Genomic DNA, 20,803 nt, shown 5'->3' with positions numbered 1-20,803 from the left:
TTATGAACGAGGAAATATCTCGCGTTCAATTTACAATGCAGCTGCCTGTCGAAAGCAACAACAGTGGTAAATGCCAATGGAGGGAAATAATTATGCCAAGTCAGTAAATATCTTCAATTTGCCGCGGTACAAAGAAAATAAAGATAATGTTGGTAGTTTTAGTCGAAAAATATCTCCAAAAGTTCTTCACCTATTGTCTTGAAATTTTGACTTAACGTTGCATTCGAATACGCATGTGTTTTTATCAGCCTTCAAACTACAAAAAAACTAGTGTAAGAGCTCACCCATAGATGGAACTAGATATTTTTCTATTATGTTACTCATAAATGGCGTTTAGCTGTCGAGTATTGTAAAGACCGAGAGTATAATAAATAAGATGGGAACGTCAAGCTAATTAAGATATCAGAGAAATTTCAAGTGTTTTGTTGGGCCGGAGTTTTATTTAATTAGAGGGTTTGTGAGCAAACCCGGAGACACAATTAACTAAGAAAAATGGTAAATTTTTGCAATATTTTGTACGCATTCGATTTCTCATATTCTATTTTAGTACCTACTTATATTATTTTATTTGCGCGGCTTCCCATTGCAAGGGAAATGGGGGGGATAGAATAAACAATAACACTGAACTTGTGGTATATTAATTACGAATATAAACAGGCGTGCTTTTGATCATAAATACACAAATAATCATGTATTATTTCATGTTTCACACAAACGAAGTATTGAATTCCGTTAGTCTAGACTTGAACTTTAGTGCTGTACACAGTGCCATTAATACAATTGATATTAAATAAACAAAAACCCATCTAAATGTTAATTATTTGCTGATTCAATGCCAACTGTCAACTCCATACCAATTTTTTAAATTTTAAAATTATTTTATTCATTTTGGTTTTGATAAAAAAAATCATTTTATATTTATTTTTAAGCACTGCTTTGAAAAGTGAAATAAAAAATAGTTATTAATTTAATTTTTATGTTAACATCTCAAATGTCAGGAATAATGTAAATACTGTTATACTTCTATCATAAGTTGTGGAAAATTATGGGTTTATGTGTCACTCCTGTTGAAGGGAAAATGCTAAGATTTTAAAGCACTCTATTCCAAAATTAATTTGTCAAAGATAAATTTTGTTTACATGAATAGTATATTTAATGAACGGGGAAAAACTAAATCTGTAAGATTGTGCTAAATGCAAATGAAGAAAAAAAATAAGAAAGAAATCGGAAGCTTACAAATCAAGAATTGCTGAAAAATTATCAAACTTGCATATTAAATTGTATTTTAATTATATGCTGACTTTTTAATTATGTAAATAACTCAAACGACGGAATACCTAATTCTAAAATGAAAAACAATCTTAAAATATAATATTTTTTAATTAATTTGATATTTACACATTTATAAGTATTTTAATATGAATGTTAGACCCTGATAAGTGTTATTTGATGTTGGTTATAAATTTATCGTGTCGATCAAGGAAAATAAAAATGCTAGTCGGTATTTGTCTATTTATAAAAATTGTTATTGTTGTCAGTTAAATTATTCTAAATGATGTTTATTAGCACAAAAATAAACTTATGTAACAAATCTAAATCAAACTTAATGTAAATAAATATATTACATCGATTACTACAGCTTTTTATTTATGAGTGCTTACATAAAGATTACTTAAGGGTTGGGAGAGACCCTTCCACCTAACCAACTCGACTCTCTCGACCCATCATCTTGCATCGCAGTAGTAGGGATGGATTCTTACCTACGTCTATCCTGGACCTTCCTATACTACACTTATATCCTTTTCCTTACCAGAACCACCTCTCTTCATTTTCTTAAAATCCCCATTCCCATCTCCTGTTAGGAGCTAATATAAAATAGAAGGTGTTTAGTACAGAACTGTGAGTTTTCGAGTGATTTGAGCCGCCTCTTCGCTACATTTTTTGTTTCGATTTTTTGAGCCCAAGTCATAGGCTATAAGGTCCAAGAGCGAGCACAACCACCACATCCGAGTATTATCAAAAAAATCAAACAATTACTGCGCTGTACAAGAGTGAAGCGAAGAGCGCTCTGGTTTCCAGGTCCTGGAAAAAGTCTCGCCCGGCTTGTAAGGCAGGCATTAGAGTTTATTTTGACATTTTCAAAAAGTTTAAAAGTAAGGACGCACAGGGCCGGTTCTATGCAGGCGCAATTGGAGCAGTCCGCTCCGGGCGCCGAATTGCTAAGGCACCAACGAGCCAGGGCGCTGATAATACCTAACACCTACTACGGCGCCCCTGGTGATCCCACGTACGCAACGTGGGCATTACTACGTCCCCAGGCCAATATGCACACTTGTCCTATACGTGTAACGCAACTTAGAATTTACTTACTTCGCAACATCTTACCAAATATATTAGTTCTTTATATTATTCCATTTCAAAAACAAAACGAGCAAAAAATGTCAATAAACGCCAAAACAAACATAACCTCAACCGTCAAATTAACTCGTTGTAAGGCTTTCCGCTGACGCCATATTTCTTTCACACCTACGCCGATCTGGACTGCGCAGATCAGCGTTGCGTGAGGAGCGTAGGATTGCGTTGCTTGTGACAAGTGTGTTGGATTGTAAGTTGTCCAGATTTCTTAATGCGTTGCGTAAAATGCATACGTGGGCCCTGAGTGTCTTACCTTCAGTGGGTAAAGTTTACAAGTTTTATAAGTGAAATATTAAGAAATTGTGGGAAATATTTACATTTGCCGCACTTTTAACATGCACAGATTATGGAAATAACACTTTGTTTCAACTAAATTACCGTAAGAAACGACTATTGGTGTAGGGGCAACGATTATAGATTTTCTTTAGTGGCGATTGCGAAAAGTTTCATACCAATCTAAATACACACATTTTTTTTAAATAGCCCAAATAAAACCTCATAATCTATATTGTTCATCTTATACATCATCATTTCCAGAATATGGAAATAAGTACCTCCTACAACTCGGTGGAAGATTGAGATAACAATGAAATAAAACTAAATGTGAGTAAAATAATGTGAAACAGTTTTTTCACGTGAAGTGTTTAATTTTAAAAACGGTTGCAACAGTTTTGTTGATTTTGGGATAACCGTTTGAAAAAACGTGTAACTAGGCCCGCAATAAACCCGCGCGAAATGATTCCAATAGACCACAATACGATTATAAAGAAACGCTTATGCGTTAAACGTTTCCACCTTAAACGCTTATCCGCCCGTACGTAATTCTCTACCCGTAAACCAATGTAAAGAGACACTTTCTCATTAAACGCTTTTTCACTAAACGGTTATCCGCCCGTCCTCTATTGGCCGCCCGTACACCATCAAAGAAACCCTTCCATCCGATTGCGATTGGTCCCACGTAAACCGATGCAAAGCAACGCTTATTTGTTAAACGCTTTCCGTTTAATTAATAAGCGTCGACGATCCCGTCCTCGATTGGCGCCTCGTAAACCGTTGCTGAAACACTTCCACGCGCCCATGATTGGCTACCTGTAAACCGATGCAAAGAAACGCCCTCTCGTCAAACGCTTTGAAGTTAACACTTTAGCCGCAACCGTTCATTGATAAATTTAAGAAATATATTTCAGTAGAAGGGTTTCTAGGTTGTTGAGTTTGGAAGATACATTTTCCCTTAATTTTCACGGGGATCGAGTTATAATAAGAATGTTTACTGTCGTTTATTTCAGTTCTTCAGATTTTGACCACCGCAAAACCGATTTGTCCTAAAACCCAGATTTTATGTGTATAAGATAGTAAAAATTTACCACAATGCAAACAAAAAAGCTTTTTGTTTTTTTAGCGCCACCTTGATAATAATGGAAACACAAGAACAATAATTGCAGTTAGAATCATTATTAGTAAGTGGGATCATTGGGGAAGATTAATTTTAAATATGTACCTTTATTTTGTAAAAACGCTTTCGGTTTTTTTTTAAAGAAGCCGAAACGCCCACCTCTAATGTGTTCCATCTTAAGTGACTTCAAAATTACAAATAAATCGTAATTTTAGTACTGGCATCATCGCGCAGTACTTAAATTCCATAGATAAAATTTTTCTTATGTCATAGCGACGTTTAGATTCGAGATTCGAGGTCTGAATCATCACAAAGATATTATACTAATAAATTTGTTTTTCACCGAAGTCGACCTCTAACAATTACCATGAATAGGATATTTGGAAAAGCTAAGCCCAAGGAGCCACTCCCAAGTATAAATGATTGCATTACGGGGGTAAGTGAACTTCAACTCGCAAATTATAATTTTTTCTGAAAAGTCGCAATTTTTATGATGGCGCAATTCGATTAATTCTTTTTTAACTATAATTGAAACACTTATCCTCAATATAAAATGAAAACAAACGAAGATTATTGATAAATTATATCTATCAGTCTTTGCATAAGTGGTTTTTTTTTAAATGTCTCTTTGAAAATCAGAGAGTATTTTCGCCACGCACTGCTAGGGTTGACAAAGTTAACATTTATGAGACCATATTACAAATACTGCAGTATTTACTGACTGCAGTCATTTTGCATATTGGTCAGACTTGTTACGTACAGTACAGACTTCTTTGTAATATGCATTTGTGAACCAAACCATTGAAATAATAATGTTGTTTGACACAGGCAATGCATTGCAAAAGTGATCACATTATTCTTCTAGATCGATTTACAACACTGTCTTTCAAATTCTGAACCGTAATAAATGTGTTTTAAAAATATTTTCAGGTGGACAATCGCGCTGATGGTATAGAAAAGAAAATTGCAAAGCTCGATGTGGAACTACGGAAATATAAAGATCAAATGGCGAAAATGCGCGAAGGACCGGCTAAGAATGCTGTGAAACAGAAGGCATTGCGAGTATTGAAGCAGAAAAAAATGTATGTACATATTATTAGGCTCGAGTCGGTAATATGGGATCCATAGTATCTAAATTTGACAGAATTTAATCAACTGTGAATTATATGGGATCCATAGTATCTAAATTTGACAGAATTTAATCAACTGTGAATTATATGGGATCCATAATATCTAAATTTGACAGAATGTGTTCAACTGTAACTTATATGGGATCCATAATATCTAAATTTGACAGAATGTGTTCAACTGTAACTTATATGGGATCCATAATATCTAAATTTGACAGAATGTGTTCAACTGTAACTTATATGGGATCCATAATATCTAAATTTGACAGAATTTGATGAACCGTGACTTATATGGGATTTCTGTATGGATTATTATTTTTTTTACATTAACTATATACAAGAGGCACTGAGGAAAATAATTTCCCTGAGGGTCAACGTCACCTTTCCGGATGCTGTGTGGAGGGTTAAGGAAAGGAAGTAGAAATTCTGGGAAGAAAAAAGGTATTAGGAGTCGGTAGGAAAAGTCGGGTTCATTGTGCCCAGAAGTGACAGGCCTATGAATCCATCCCTCCCGCTGCGGTGCAAGGTCCAGTGATTCCAGCTAGAGAAGCCAAAGGGTCTCCCACAACCGGCAGACCCGAACAAACCTCACCCCATGAACCTGGGCGCCCCTGCTAAGTCACCAAACGTAGCGAACTACTGCGGGGTGACCTATGGCAGAGGTGTTGGTCATTGTATGTATTATAGGTATTTATTATAGTTTTCAAACCGGCAATACCAACACCTGCCTCTGAAAATGTAAACATTTGAGTAAGAAAGTTTTGCACTGTTGTAGATAATGGATTATGTTGAGTATTTCTCAAGGTTTATGTTACAAATTAAGTTTTATGTTAATTCAGATTTAAACTATTGTTTCTGAAACAAAACAACTCTGTGTACATAACTTTAAATATAAGTCAACGCCAACCAGTTTTTGCACATCTATGACATTAAAGGGCAGTTGTAAAAATCTTTACATAGATCTATTTATTTACAAGATCTATGCAAAACTAGTGTTTCATTCAATAATGCACCTCACAAAGTTACTACATATTTTACAAATTATTGTTTGGGTTATGCTTGGGATCAAAATACAAATACTGAATACACAACTTTTGTAAACAAAAATTTGTTTAATGTTATTTGTTTATTTTAAGTGTTTGTTTAATTTTGCTTTATTTATTTATAGGTATGAACAACAAGCGGATAATTTAAGATCGCAGTCCTTCAACATGGAGCAGGCCAACTACGCAACGCAAACATTGAAGGACACCCACGCCACAGTCACGGCCATGAAGGATGGACTCTCCCAAATGAAAAAGGAATTCAAGAAGATAAACATTGATCAAATTGAGGTAAAATTATTAATACTTTTCATAGCTAGACAAATATACAGTGAAATTATTATTTAACAAAGACATGATTTTCATGTATATATGTAATTATAAATATTTGATTTTGTTAAAAGGTCAAATCATTAATTTAATTCAGCATTCGGCGATACTAGATTAAAGTTTTATTTAACCCCCCCAGGCTAATTTGTTCACTTTTGCAAACAGCTTATTTATTTATTTATTTATTTACACATATACGGCACAACACGTGCCATTAACATAATTGACATACTTATAATAGTACAACAACATGAAGAATAACAGTATAAATGTTAGTAAAATTTAAGAAAATAGGTAAAAAGTAAGGTAATAAGTAGTGTATAAAAACTATAATGTATAAAAGTAAATTGTAAAGTGAATAGTTTAAAATATAAAGTATTAAAGTACAAACCATAATTTATTAGGAAAAAGTATAAATAAAAATAAAAATTTAAAGATTGAAATAAAACAATAAAATGTACCAATAAGATACCTATCTCAAGGTACCGACAATGATTTAAATATAAAAAGTAATAAATCCTGGATTATGTTAACCAATATGATAAATTTTACAAGTACTTATGATTTCAAGTGCATTAATAGTTTTAGAAGTACTGGTAGGCATATTATGTTTACATGATGTATTTACGTGGTACTAGCAAACAAATTTAGTTTAACGCATCTTTTGTATGAAGACAGATTACCGGCAGCGTGATCAATATTAGCATATTCATTGCCTAAAATATGCAAGCGATTTATGGTTGAGTTTTGTTCTGCGTTCGTCATAGTATTGTCACAGTGGAAAGGTGTTTTGAGTCGAGTCGGTCTACTAGGTACATGGTAATTTATTAGTGAGACCAATTCAGGGGAGTCAAACCAGTTATTGTTTATTTTAAATAAGAAAATAAGATCATTGAGTATTCTTCTATCTTTTAACGATAAGAGTCTCATTTTTTGTAATAAAGATTCATAGTTTATGTCAACCGCAGGAATACCTAATTTGAAATTAATTGATCTGAGAAATTTGCGTTGGATTCTTTCAATGGAGTTTGCATGGCTTTTGTAGAAAGGGTTCCATATGGGGGAATTGTATTCTAAATGACTCCTAACCAGAGTTGTATATAGTATTTTAAATGTTTCGATATTTTTTAAATCTTTACAAATTCTTACAATGAAGCCCAGAATTTTCATTGCTTTACCCGTTATTATATCAATGTGATTGGTAAATAGTAGTTTAGAGTCGAAGGTTATTCCAAGGTCCCTTATTACAGGTACTGACAATAAACTGTGATTGTTAAAAGAGTAACTATATTTGATAGGGTTTTTAATTCTAAAGAAACTCATGATTTGACATTTTTTTATGTTAAGTGTAAGTTTGTTAATGGTACACCATTCTACGAATTTTATAAAATTGGATTGGAGGGACAAGCAGTCGTATATATTTTTTATGATTTTATATATTTTCATGTCATCAGCAAATAATAATATGTTAACATCAGTGAATATGGAAGTGACATCGTTATAGTATAGTATAAACAATATTGGACCAAGGTGCGAACCCTGAGGCACACCACTAGTGGCTTCAAATTCGTAAGATAAGTGTTCTTTAATACAGACAGTTAGTACACGTTTTGATAAATAATTCTTAATCCAACATAATAAATTACCACTTATTCCTAATTTAGACAATTTATTTATAAGAATTTTAATGCAAACCTTATCAAAGGCTTTACTAAAATCCGTGTAAATTGAATCAACTTGTTCTCTATTAGCAAGAGCACCAGAGATAAAATGTTCATACAGTGTAAGGTTAGTTAAGGTAGATCGTCCAGAGATAAAACCATGTTGAAATGATGAGATATTAAATTTTATGCAAGAACATATTTTTTGGAGAATTAACTTTTCAAAAATTTTTGGTATTGACGATTGTATGCATATTGGTCTGTAATTTTCAACTAAAGACTTGTCTCCGCTTTTGAATATAGGAGTGAGAAAGCTATTTTTCCATATTTGTGGGAACTTGCCTGTTAAAAGTGATTGATTAAATAGTAGGTACAGAGGGTAAGAGACACTACTCCCACAGTTTTTTAGAAATACGGGGGGAATTTTATCTGGCCCTGAGCACGATTTAGGTTCCAGTAGTTTGATACATGCTGCAATTTCTTTAATCTCAATATGTATCTGAGATAGTTGTAAATTTATATCGGACTCAAAGTTTGGAATGTCTTCATCAGGGATATCTGTTTCATATACATCCTTGAAAAAATCTGCAAACAAATTGACAATATCTTTGATTTTACAGGAAGTTTTCAGTTTATAGTGCATAGTTTCAGGTATGCCAAGGTTGTTGTTATTTTGAGCTTTACAATAGTTGAAAAAATGTTTTACATTGTTACCAATCGAAAATTCCACATTCTTAATGTAATTATTATAACAAATGTTAGATAATTTATTACAATCTTTTCGCAGCTTGCTGAAAATTATAAAATCAGAAAGATTTGTTGTTTCTTTGTAAATTTTATGCGCTTTTTTCTTCTCAATTACTATGTTAATGAGGTCCTTGCTAAACCAGCGAGGGAAATTTGAAGATAGTTTATAACTAATTGGGACAAAGTTTTCTATGGTTTTATATAGATGATCGTAAAAGGCTTTAATATTCTCATCAAGATTACCTCCTTCTAGTATAGACCAGTCAGTGTTATATAGATAATCGCGTATTGCAACATAATTGGCTTTATTAAAATTAGGATATTGTGTCTGGTTTTTAATTTGGCATTTTATAGGGTTACATAATACAGTAATATCTAAAGGTGGGTGATGAGAATCAGGAGGAAGAACTGAATCGAGTGACTTTCCAACCGCAGTTGACAAGTCGGTACAAAGAACAAGATCTAGTAATCTATTATTGTCATTTTTTACATTGTTTAATTGAACTAGGTTAAGGAAATCACATAATTCAACTATTTCTTTTTCTGTGTCAGTTAAGCTAGAGTTTTGAGATAATGTAGAATTGTCGCGGGTACCTCAGTTGATTTTTGGTAAATTGTAATCACCGATGATAGTGATTTTACTATTTGGAAATTTAAACGACAGTTGTTCAATATCCTCGAAATGACTTTTGTATACACTTATATCTGATGATGGCGGAATATAAACACTGCCTATGATATTTTTTTGATTTTTGCCGTTTAGTAAAATGTAAACTTGTTCCACATTAGAATTTTTGGTTTTCAGAAGTTTTGAAGGATGTATCTTGTTGACAGCTATCATGACGCCACCGCCTCTAGATTTAGCGCTGGTTTGTTGACTTCTGTCAGACCGGTAAATATGATGGTGGGGTAGACCAAGCTCAGCAGAGTTGATGGATGGTTCCAGCCAGGTTTCCGTAAGAATGAGGATGTCATGTGGCAGTGTTGGGGCATGTATTTTAAAGTCCTTAAGTTTAGTTTTCATGCCTCTGACATTTTGGTAATAGCACTTCAGTTTGTTTACATTGTGTCGTTTTTTGGAAGGGTTGTAACAATAGTTGGTTTGGAGTTTATGTACTTTATGGTAAGGTTTGGTTCACCATTCTCTTGACGGAACAATAACTGCTTTCTAAGCTCCACCAATTGATTCCTTTGGAGGATGGTTAAGTCATTACTTGCTTTGATTCCGTCTTTAAATTTGGTGCTATTACGTAGGAGAGTTCTCGGTGTGATATTGTTTGTAAATTCCAATTTAATTGGACGATTTTTGTTGGCAATTTTCTTGGCACCCAGTCGGAATACTTTGACGTTGATTTTATCTAATGACGGGTCGATAGCTTTTATAGCCGAAGAAACTTTATCTCTATCTTCCGTAATGATGACTGCCTTTTCATCAGACAAGCTCTCGGGAACGTTATATAATATGACGTTGTTAGATCTGATGGCCCTATCTTCCATTTCGGTGACAATATCACCCATATTAATGTCAATCGGGTTGGTCCTGCTGAGTTGCGTATTATTTTTCATTGAATTTAATTCTCCTTGCATTACTCCAAAATCGACTACCAATTCTGCAATCGTAGCCATAAGTTCGGTTGTTTTTGGTATTATTTTTACGATATTTTCCTTAGAGAATTTATTGCTAGGCTCATGAACGATTGAGATCAATCCACTGATTATCGCATTTACTTTGGTAATGTACTGCGAAGCTTTATCACTCAGAGCCATTGTTATTTTTTTTTTAATTTTTTTTTTTTTTAAACAGTTGTGAACCCCTGGATTTTTGGTAGGGCGTGTAAGTACTACCGCTGGCGGCGCGGGCGGTGTAGGTGCGGGCGCGGGGGGCTTATAGCAACTGTCACTTGATTACACTAATCCTTGTTTTAAACACTTTTAATGCACTATATACTTTTCTGACAATTAGTAAACTTTAAGCCAGTGTTAATTTAATATAATTAGGTGAAACACTTTGAATTTAATACTTTTTATGACTGCTTTAGATGATTTTGTTAGGATAAAAATAATGCGTGTGCACTCTCCGTATTGTTGTTGTATATGGTCTGATAGAAATCGTTGTCTTCTCTTACTATGTATCATGAGAAATATGATCTAAACTCTAAACAGCATTAGAAAGAGAAAACACCACGCTTTATATATATATATATATATTTTTTTTTTTTTTTTTTTCGACACTATGTCCGGGTTAAATCTTCTCCACTAGAAAAACTAATATTTTATTTATTATTTATTTTTATTTCTTGCTAGAGTAATCCCGATGAGTTACAAAACTCTTTTAAAGACGGGAGGAACTTACAATACATAGGTGGTAGTTTGTTTCATGTTTCAAAAACAAAACAGTACAAAAATAGAAAAAGGGAGTTAAGTAGAAGTCGGGACGCCCGAGGAAGACATGGCACGATCAAGTAAATCAGATACTTGAGTCAGGTCATGTTAAGTGTCAGAATAATAGAAGAGTATTTATGAGACGATGTACGAATGTGAATGAGGCAAGGAGTGTGTGCCAAGACCGAGTTGTTTGGCGGTCCGTCCTCTCTGCCTACCCCTGCGAAGTAAACGGCGTGATGGTTAGTTAGTTAGTTAAGTAGAATAAAAAAGAAACAAACAGGGATATACACATAAGCACAAAGCCAAGATAGGAATCTACAAAAATGTACTTATCCACTAATACATTGGTAAAAGTAGATTATGCTTGATTTCGCATAGAGGGGATAGAAAAGGAGAGAAAAAATAAATATTAATTGAGCAGCGTCCTCGTTCGTGACTCCAGAAGCCTCCAGTCAGGTTGTAAGGCTGATCGGACTTGGTTGGCTTCTTTCGTTTCACGCCAAGGATTGGCTTACCGTTGAGATAGATTGAGAGATTCGCTTCTCATTAAAACACTTGTGTTTTTTGTTGATACGTTTAATATGTCACAGAGGGTAGACATTAAACTTAGAAAGAGAAGCGAGAGTTGGTTGATAATGAATGTTGAAGAATGCTAATGTAGAATTGAATTGTATCTCGATCACAACAAGCTATTTATAAACAAACATAGATTTGACGTGACTACAGACACAAGATATTATAGACGCGAAATTATGACAATATTACACTATGACGTGCCATAGACAAAAATATTTAACATAAAAGGTGGCATAGACAGAAAAAGATGATAAACATTGAAACAGGACAATCACAAAATACGACACGCAACATTAATAACTAGAAGTTACATAACTATATACTATATACATAACTAGAAACCACAGAAAAATTAAAATGTGCACCTCTATGAAACCAACGGTTTCAAACACAATTTGAGAAAAAATTATGAAACCGTGTCAATTCTTCTTCTTCTTCAAATTCTTTATTAATTATTAGATGAGACAACAAAAAAGCAAAGTGAAAAAAATGTTAATAGTATATTTGTCTAATAAAATGTCTGTGTGCTTTTTTTATTATCATTAATTTCAGTTCAGTGTTTAGACGAAAAAACTAAAGATGAGCCATTTTTTAAACTTTTTTATGTTTGCATTAAAATAATATGTTTATTTTTAATAATAAAATTTGAAAAGATATTTCATCACTTTTCAAAAACAGTTTTTAGTTTTCGGATACACTCAGATATATTTATTTAATTTAAATGCCCATAGGGCTTTTACATACAATACATTTTTTTTAAATACTATAAAAATAAAGAGTTTACATAATGTATAATAATATACAGATAACATAAAATATAGGTAGCATGAAACATAAGAGTTTTCGAAACGTAGGTAACATGGAATTTAAGTAAGTGAAATAAAAATAGATGATCTGCCAATATCCTCCAAATCAATTGAATAAAAAAGTATGAAATTGTTGTTCACATTAACCCATAAACTAATAAACAATCTAATATTCAATTTATTTGGATTTTATTGCAAAGCGGAAATACACACAAATTCTGACAGAATATTCAAGAGGCCTGATGGGGTATCCAATTACTTTCTACTTGCAGAGATTACCATTCTTGTATATTTACTCTTCTATAAATTAGTATGTATGATAATGAAGCCGTTCAATAATGTTTATTTCATTGGCCTGTGAGTTAATTATCTTCTTGAATAAATTCAAGTGGGCGTAAAATTAATTTCTTCCTATGCATAATGTGTCTAGGGCGAATGTCAGAGGGCAAATTCTGTATCAAAATTATTGCAGTGGTTTTTATTATTGTGTTAACAAACTAATTGTAAACTGTTTTGTAGTTAGTGGGAGATAAATATATGCGTGGTGGCTGGGGTACGTCACACCCGACCTCGTAGTCAGTGTTACATTTTTTTAGTATTGTTATAGTTATTTTTAGTGTTCTTTGATTTATTTTTAGATTTAGTTATTATTTTAATTAGAAGATACTATAATTATGTTGATTAACCAAAGTTGTATTTTGTTAGAATTTTATCCAAAAAAATTTGTCAAACTACTAAAACTTATACTTTTTCAAAGTATATACAAGTTTTGTTAAAAATAGACGCTTTGTTATTTCAATTATTAATATTTCAAGTAAAAAAATTACTTAATATATAATTATAGTATCAAAAATTTGGCATCAAAATTTCGGGTATCTTCTACCCGCCTCACAGCTGGTGTAACAATTTCTCACCTCATTCACGCCAGGTTAAATACATCTATTTGAATTTCACTTTTGTTTTCGTTAATGAATTAATACAAATCTTAGATGCAGAAATTTACCCAACATATACTCAATTCTCTGAAATTCGATGACATTAAAGTAGATAATATAGGAAATAAATGTCGGTCCTACCCAATCGGGATTTGGCCCAGTTATTAGCGGCGTTGACTCCATTCTCCTGTCTCAGTAATAATTTTTTTTAATTCAAAATATCTGTGTTTTATAGTAAAAAAACTTTGTTTTACTGTTTGATTTTTTCGTCTTGTTATGTAATTGGTTTTATTGCGAAATCTACATACTTTCATATTGACTGATGATTAAGTTACATTGTATTCTTTTGTATTCCAGGATGTGAATGATGAAATGGCCGACATGCTGGAGCAAGCTGACGAGGTCCAGGAGGCACTGGGCAGACAGTACGGGATGCCTGATATTGATGAAGATGAACTGGCTGCAGAACTGGATGCTTTGGGTACCGTTCATTGCGATTTTTTTTACCATTTATTGCTCTATTAGCAGCAACTAGTTCATGAGTTGGCCCATGAGCTATTATAATTATTGTTTCTTTAAATTATATCATATATAATTTAGTTAGAATTTTCGAATTTTAACCTCACTAGGACAAGCCTATATTGAGGTTAAAAAATTTACAAAAAAATATGATGTCGTAAACATTCAGGGTGACCATGTGTTGAAATAACATATTAAACTATTAAATTATTTTTATTTTTCGGAATAACTTTATTGAGTAAAACCTCAAATTGTAATATTTAAATATTGAAGACAATATTAGTGATTTCTAAACGAAAATCTGAAACAGACAAGGGTCCTGGGTTCGAGTCCCAGATGTGACCGTTTCCTTTTCTGATTTTTCTGTTTCAGATTTGCGTTTAGAAATCACTAATATTGTCTTCAATATTTAAATATTAAATTATTATTAACATTCAGAAATTAACATTCTCCACCTTTGAAAATTTGTATAACCTTGGCATTCCTACAACAAGAAAGAAATATGTCATTGTTACAACTAAGATTAACAATATGAGATATGGGACCAGCCAACTCAGAAACGTGCTGTTTATACTCCATGATGCTTAAGCCATCAACACCACAGGAAAAAAGTCATTTTAATTCATTTATCACTGTTGTAACTTCATAAATGCTAGCAGTTTTAAATTCAAAACGATTTCCTGTAATATAGTGATTTGTTTTTGGGGTATTATGCCGTATTGCGCTCTCCTTCTTTAGCCAACATTTCGGACAGCATTGCAATGTCCATCATCAGGGCAGATGTGTAATCTAAGGTTGTGGTGAAATGTGTGCTTATGTATGAAGTTGCGATACCGTGTTGCCAGCTCCAACCCTCTAAGAGCTGACATTAATGTGTAATTTTAAAGTGGTTTTCTGCGTTTAGTTCTGATGTAGCCGTCAATTACCGGATACCAAGAACTACTGAGCTTAGCTCCATCATGTCTCTCTCATTAATATTTACGGGATTTATATACTTTATTTACAGATTTCGATACTTATTTCCAGTAAATTGAATATTAGGTGGAAAATTTTTAACAAGACACATTTCGCTAGTTTTATATACACTGCACAAGTATTTTGAGAATTTAGGACCATTATCAATGAAGAAGTTATTAAGATGGATAGTAATTTTATGTGGATTCTCCTCCATTGAGATACTGTTATTGATTTTCAAATTCTTTTATAAGCACTTCCACTGTTTCTTGGTATTTCCATTGACTTTATCCAGTTTCCTTCTGTAATACTTAGTATGTTTTATAATCTTCCACTTTTGCTTGGTATTTCCATTGACTTCATCCAGTTTCCTTCTGTAACACGCTTTCTTTGTAGGTTTTATAATCTTTCACTTTTGCTTGGTATTTCCTTTGACTTTATCCAGTTTCATTCTGTAATACGCTTGCTTTGTATGTTTTATAATTTTCCACTTTTGCTTGGTAATTCCATTGACTTTATCCAATTTCCTTTTATAATAATCCTGCAGTTGAATATTATTTAACTCTCCTCGACATTTGTTGTGCAGTTTGTGGCTGGTTCTTAGGTATTCAATACTTATATGTGGACCAATGCCTGTAAGTCGGGTCTCTGAGATGGAATCTATTTTAAATTGAGCTTAAATTATTTAGCATATTGGTTAATCCGACAATGTTGCTGAGAGGACGAACAAGAAGAATCTATGCACCTGATTTTAGGTCATGGATACAGTGTCTTCTTGTATGTGAATGTTTCACAATAATAGTAAAGTGACCCTTCTAACCGGTAACGGTTCTAATGGTAACGTAATAAAACCAATTTTTCATTAGAAGGGTAGCAAAAAACTTTTTGCCGCATGTATGTAACGCAAAGTGAGGTTACTGTGGAGCTCTCAGTGTCAAAAGCGCTCAACGAAAGGGAGATATGGCATGGAAGCATGCCGACTGTCGACGAGCTACGGTTAAACTGCACAGACTATCAAAACACTAATAAAGTAATGGCCCATGTTCCTTGTTTCTACTATCTGTGGTTGTAACTTCTCTTTCTCTCTCTCTCTCTCTCTCTCTCTCTCTCTCTCTCTCTCTCTCTCTCTCTCTCTCTCTCTCTCTCTCTCTCTCTCTCTCTCTCTCTCTCTCTCTCTCTCTCTCTCTCTCTCTCACTTGCTCTAGTAATGTTGGCGCAGCCTCTAGGATTAGGTATCTTGTTTATATCTGAGTTAATTATCGTTTTCTGACACTTCCAGGTGATGAAATCGCTCTGGATGACGACACCAGCTACTTGGATGATGTGGTGAAGGCCCCTGAAGCCCCAGACAAGGAACCCGGAGCTGACAGTGTGAGGAACAAAGATGGAGTACTCCTCGATGAGTTTGGCTTGCCCCAGTTGCCCGCCAGCGCCAGCAAGCTGCAGTAAAACAAAAAAAAAAGTGATTATGGCTATTCGCAAGTTTAACGTGTCTTTATATTGCATAATGTCTTTGGCACTTTTATAAAATATCACTGTTTCATTTGAAAATAATAGTGAAACTTAAATAAGTACCTATCTTTAATTAATTTTTGTATAATTTTGCATAAGTGTCTTTCATCTAAGGCAGTTGTTTTGTACTAAAGCCGTAGCTAAAGGTATGTTTTGAACTCTGTTCTATCAATTAAAAGTGTTCTATTGAACTGCCTGCAATCGTTAACTCATGCATAGTTTTAAATAATGTTAGAACCACTGAGGGATAAACAGATGCAGGTGTGTTGTGAGCGTGTCTGTTGTGACTGAAGTACGGTCAAATTATCCTTACTTTAGGTGACTTTGATAAAACTTTTTCTAATATCGATATATTCGGCTCCGGACAACTGGGAGAAGTTGGAACTCTTTTGCGGTATTCACATAAAATATCTGTTTAGAGGTAAGAACAGGGTTCAATGTGATGGTTTTGGTAACAATTATAATTTTGGCTAAAGCACAGCTTTAGGGTGAAATCAACCGGCTTAAGGGGTTATTTCTCAGTTAGTTGCTATGAGCGATTGTCCTTTACTATATATGCATTGCATTTCTTCACCTTGCATAAGCGCTACCAGCTACCAGCATATAAGGGATCATTAAAAGGCATTACTGACTGCTCTCCTAGCAGAAATTTTCCCCTGATTAGTGCTAAAAGATGTAAATTTTTTGATAGCTGAAGAAATGACCATGCTATTTTATTTTAATTTGACAGATTTTTTTATAAAAAATTGAGTTGTAAGACCCCGCGCAGAAAAGTTCCACACTGAACAGTACTGTGTTACCTTAAAATAGTGAACTTAATTTTCTGCACATAGCATTCGGTTTATGTCGATTGCTTACCGACCCGTGGGACAACGGGCTAAATCAAACTGTTGATCACCTCAAATCTGCTAAGATTTGAATATGAACTCCGATACATTTTCACTAAATTGATTTATGTGGATTCATTTTCAACAGCCGGGATTTTAAACAGCTGTAAATTTTAAGATTTGCGGCTTTGATAAGCAAAAATGCTGTTTATTTTGGTCAGGGATAAGGAACAGGGTAATAAAAATGAAATCTTCTTTGCATCGTCTTTATCTTCCATTTATATGATTTGGAATTCACTTAATAATGATTTTTAGAGATGTTTTATAGGGTTCTAACTGCCATTAGAACGAAACATGTAATTTTGTTATTGTTTGAATTTGAAAATATTATTTATTTATTTATTTACTGTGCAGGTACCTTTAAACACAGAAATAAACATTTTTTACAAAAAAAAGGATTATAAAACAATTATAGTAAACATAATACGTAATAAGATTAATAATGTTATTAATATAATAATTATGTAGTATTCTCTGTGTTACGTAAGTATATAATGCATTCTGCAGACCATGGAGGAAAAAAGGGAGAGGAGGTGGTAAAAGGTATTTTAATTTTATTTAAAAAAATTTCTTTATAAAAATCGTAACAAAGATTATTCACTATGGTATTATTCATTATCGGCTATCATGTAATGGACGAATCCATTTACACATATTTGTTACAACATCAAGGAATGTAGCACCCTGTTATTTCGAAATTGTGTAAAAAGAGAGTTCAGTGTATGAAAGTACAAATCTGCAAATGTATCTTCGTCTGTCTGTTTTTGCGCTTAGTTCTTCTAAACGATGCAACGGATTTTAACAGAGTTTTCAATATCATTTAGAGAATTTCTTCCGGAAGGTTTATATATATAGTACATGCATATTATATTTATAGACAGTAGAGAAAAGTCTATGTTTTATAATCAAGTCTTAAAGAAATATTTTCTGTTGCTTACGTTGCTAACGCTGACTAAACCTTATGAGATACATCAAAATAATGTACTACGGAATTGCATATCTCAAAACTTTACCCCAAAACCATTTAAATACCCAAGCAACGCCGGGTTCACGTTATCTAGTTTCACGATGAAAACTGTTTTCATAAAATACCTGTTTAAATTTTTGGCATATTTTGTATGTATGCACTAATCTGTTGCTTTCAGTAATTGAACTTTTGCCCCATTTTTGGGATATGATCGTTATCGTGAGGAAGCACCGTACTTTACAACTCGTTTTGGTAGTTGGAGCCCTGTTATATTAGTCTCGCAAAATAGACAGCTCGGTTGGATCCTCTTGTTTTGTTACATGAATTGTTTATGTAAAAAAGTAAGAAATTACAATGAAGCTATGAGTGGTATGCCTTGTGTTTGTGCTGAATATTTTTGTTGAACTTGAATTAGTTTTCAAAGTTGTTTTATTTTTATCATACTTCGATCTATCTCTAACATTCCTCCATAAAGTGCAGAAATTTCGATGTGTTTGTAAAACTACATGTATTTTTCTCGATTACTCTCGATTTTAATAATCATGGTAAAAGAAACTATAAAATATCTATATAATAATTTTTTAAAAGATTGATTTCAACTCGGCATGATAGAATTATTATTGATTGTAATAATTGTTATTTCCTACACATATGAATATTTCGTTTGAAAGCTGCCCTTTGTGTGTGAGGTGAATAATTCTATGTAACCCTTTTCACATTATATTTGCTTTATTGTGGAATAATGTTATTCCATATTTCTATTGCAAAGTTAGATTTTATATTTTGTTTTTCACAAATAATGGTAAATTAATATTTGTATAGTACATTATTATTTAACAAATAAAATTTGTATAAAATATGTTCACATGTTTCATTGATTTAATAAAATAATATCATCAAAAATACTAATTTCGGTTGGGCGCAACTCTGTTTCGATGAACTCTGGAACTCAGATTTGCTTTGAATTTATCATTTTAAAAATTGGAACTGATATGTGAAGAATCCAGACAAGCGATCAGGTATCCTACCTATAAATTAGTAATTAATTTTTTTTTTTAATTTTTTTTTTTAAATTTTCTTTATTAATAAAAATATATTAGGATACAGGTTTTTTACATGCTTTTCGACTACCACACTAGACACAAGTCCGTATTATGGTAGTCGAAATTTGTGTATAATTATATACATGTAATACATGATTCATTCAGTGGTAAAATAGGTATAGGTTAAATAGGTTTAACTGAAAATAAGAAAGCGATGAAAATAAAAAAAAAATTAAATAATTATTTTAAACAGAATTGAAATGAAAAAAAAAGAATAATAAAGCAAATGAACTTATTTAATGATGTCAGGTATTCTTTAAAATAGTTCTTTCCCTTCATAAATAACCAATACTGAATATATAGTATTATGTACATGATCACATACAGGAAAGGAATTGGAGTAGGTGAATCTTGTAAACATAAAGATAAAAATAAAAATAAGGTAGGATACAAATAAAAATAATAGATAATGCTAGGGATAATAGAAAATAAAAATAAAAATAATCGCATCAGCGTAATATAAAGTTTTTGTTGAAAGTTAAATTAGAGATAAAATTTTTACTCGAAGAACACTATTAAGTTGTAAGGCATTCTTTATAATATTTCCTTCCTTGAGCAAATAACCAGTTCTGTACACTAATGGCATAAAGATCATCAGTTTTCGATGTCTTAATATCAATACTCAGGAAGTTAAACATTTTAGGCGCTATATAAGAGAACTGTCGCTGGGCGAAGGCTGTTTTTGTTGGAGGAATTTTACATTTTTGGTGTGTTGAGTAGCGGGTGCAAATATTGTGTTGAGTTTTGAGTGTTAAATCATTATTTTTGTGAATATCCTGCTGTGATTGTCCTTTTTCTGACATGTTATTTACTAGTGCTAGTGTGCTAGTATACTTTCACGACTTCCGTGATCGAGGGGTAAGGCTCTCGACTAGCAATTGGGAGGTCACATGTTCAAATCACGGCGTTCAAAGGTAAATTGTGTTAATTCACAATTTATTCTTTTAAATAATATAAAGTTTATTTGCGACACATTCTAGAGTGGAAGATACTCTCAGAATCTCCCTGGTGTAAGACTACCATTCAGAATTTAATTGTTGCTTGAAATGACTTTTACCGTCTTTGTTGACCAGATCTGAATAGCCAGGTACTTCCCCACCTTCCTCTTCCTCTTCCCACTACCTTCAGCCTCACAACATATCCCCATTGGAGATACCACAGACTGACTAGCTATGTTGGAAGTAGTTGGAACTCTTGTGCAGTATTCAAATAAAAAAATAAATAAAACTTATAATAAGTTAGATTGCTAATTCTTTTAAACCTAAAATGAATGACATGAAATTCTACAACCTTCTCATACTATCAAATTTTGGATACTGTCCAATTTATAACTCGGAACAATGACAAATAAACACATCTTTGAAAAGCGATATAAAGTCATTAAAATAAAAAAAATAAAACTTGCAAATAACCCTAACCTAACGTAACCTATTTAACCAG

General features: G+C 32.8%; 1 protein-coding gene across 1 annotated transcript; it reads left to right on the top strand.

Annotated features, from left to right (window-relative positions):
- The first annotated feature begins 4,063 nt into the window (after positions 1-4,063).
- On the top strand, positions 4,064-19,031 carry Vps60 (vacuolar protein sorting 60). The gene is made up of 5 exons (XM_089632774.1): positions 4,064-4,244; positions 4,739-4,890; positions 6,107-6,272; positions 13,779-13,902; positions 16,174-19,031. Exons 1-5 carry the CDS (start codon positions 4,176-4,178, stop codon positions 16,341-16,343), a joined length of 681 nt encoding a protein of 226 aa, XP_089488900.1. The 5' UTR covers positions 4,064-4,175; the 3' UTR covers positions 16,344-19,031.
- Positions 19,032-20,803: the final 1,772 nt, after the last annotated feature.

The sequence above is a fragment of the Hesperophylax consimilis genome, chromosome 6 (genome assembly GCF_061612785.1).
Source record: "Hesperophylax consimilis isolate HC1 chromosome 6, BYU_Hcon_1.0, whole genome shotgun sequence".
In the NCBI taxonomy this organism is placed as follows: Eukaryota; Metazoa; Arthropoda; class Insecta; order Trichoptera; family Limnephilidae; genus Hesperophylax; species Hesperophylax consimilis.
This window is presented reverse-complemented; position numbering and strand designations above follow the sequence as displayed.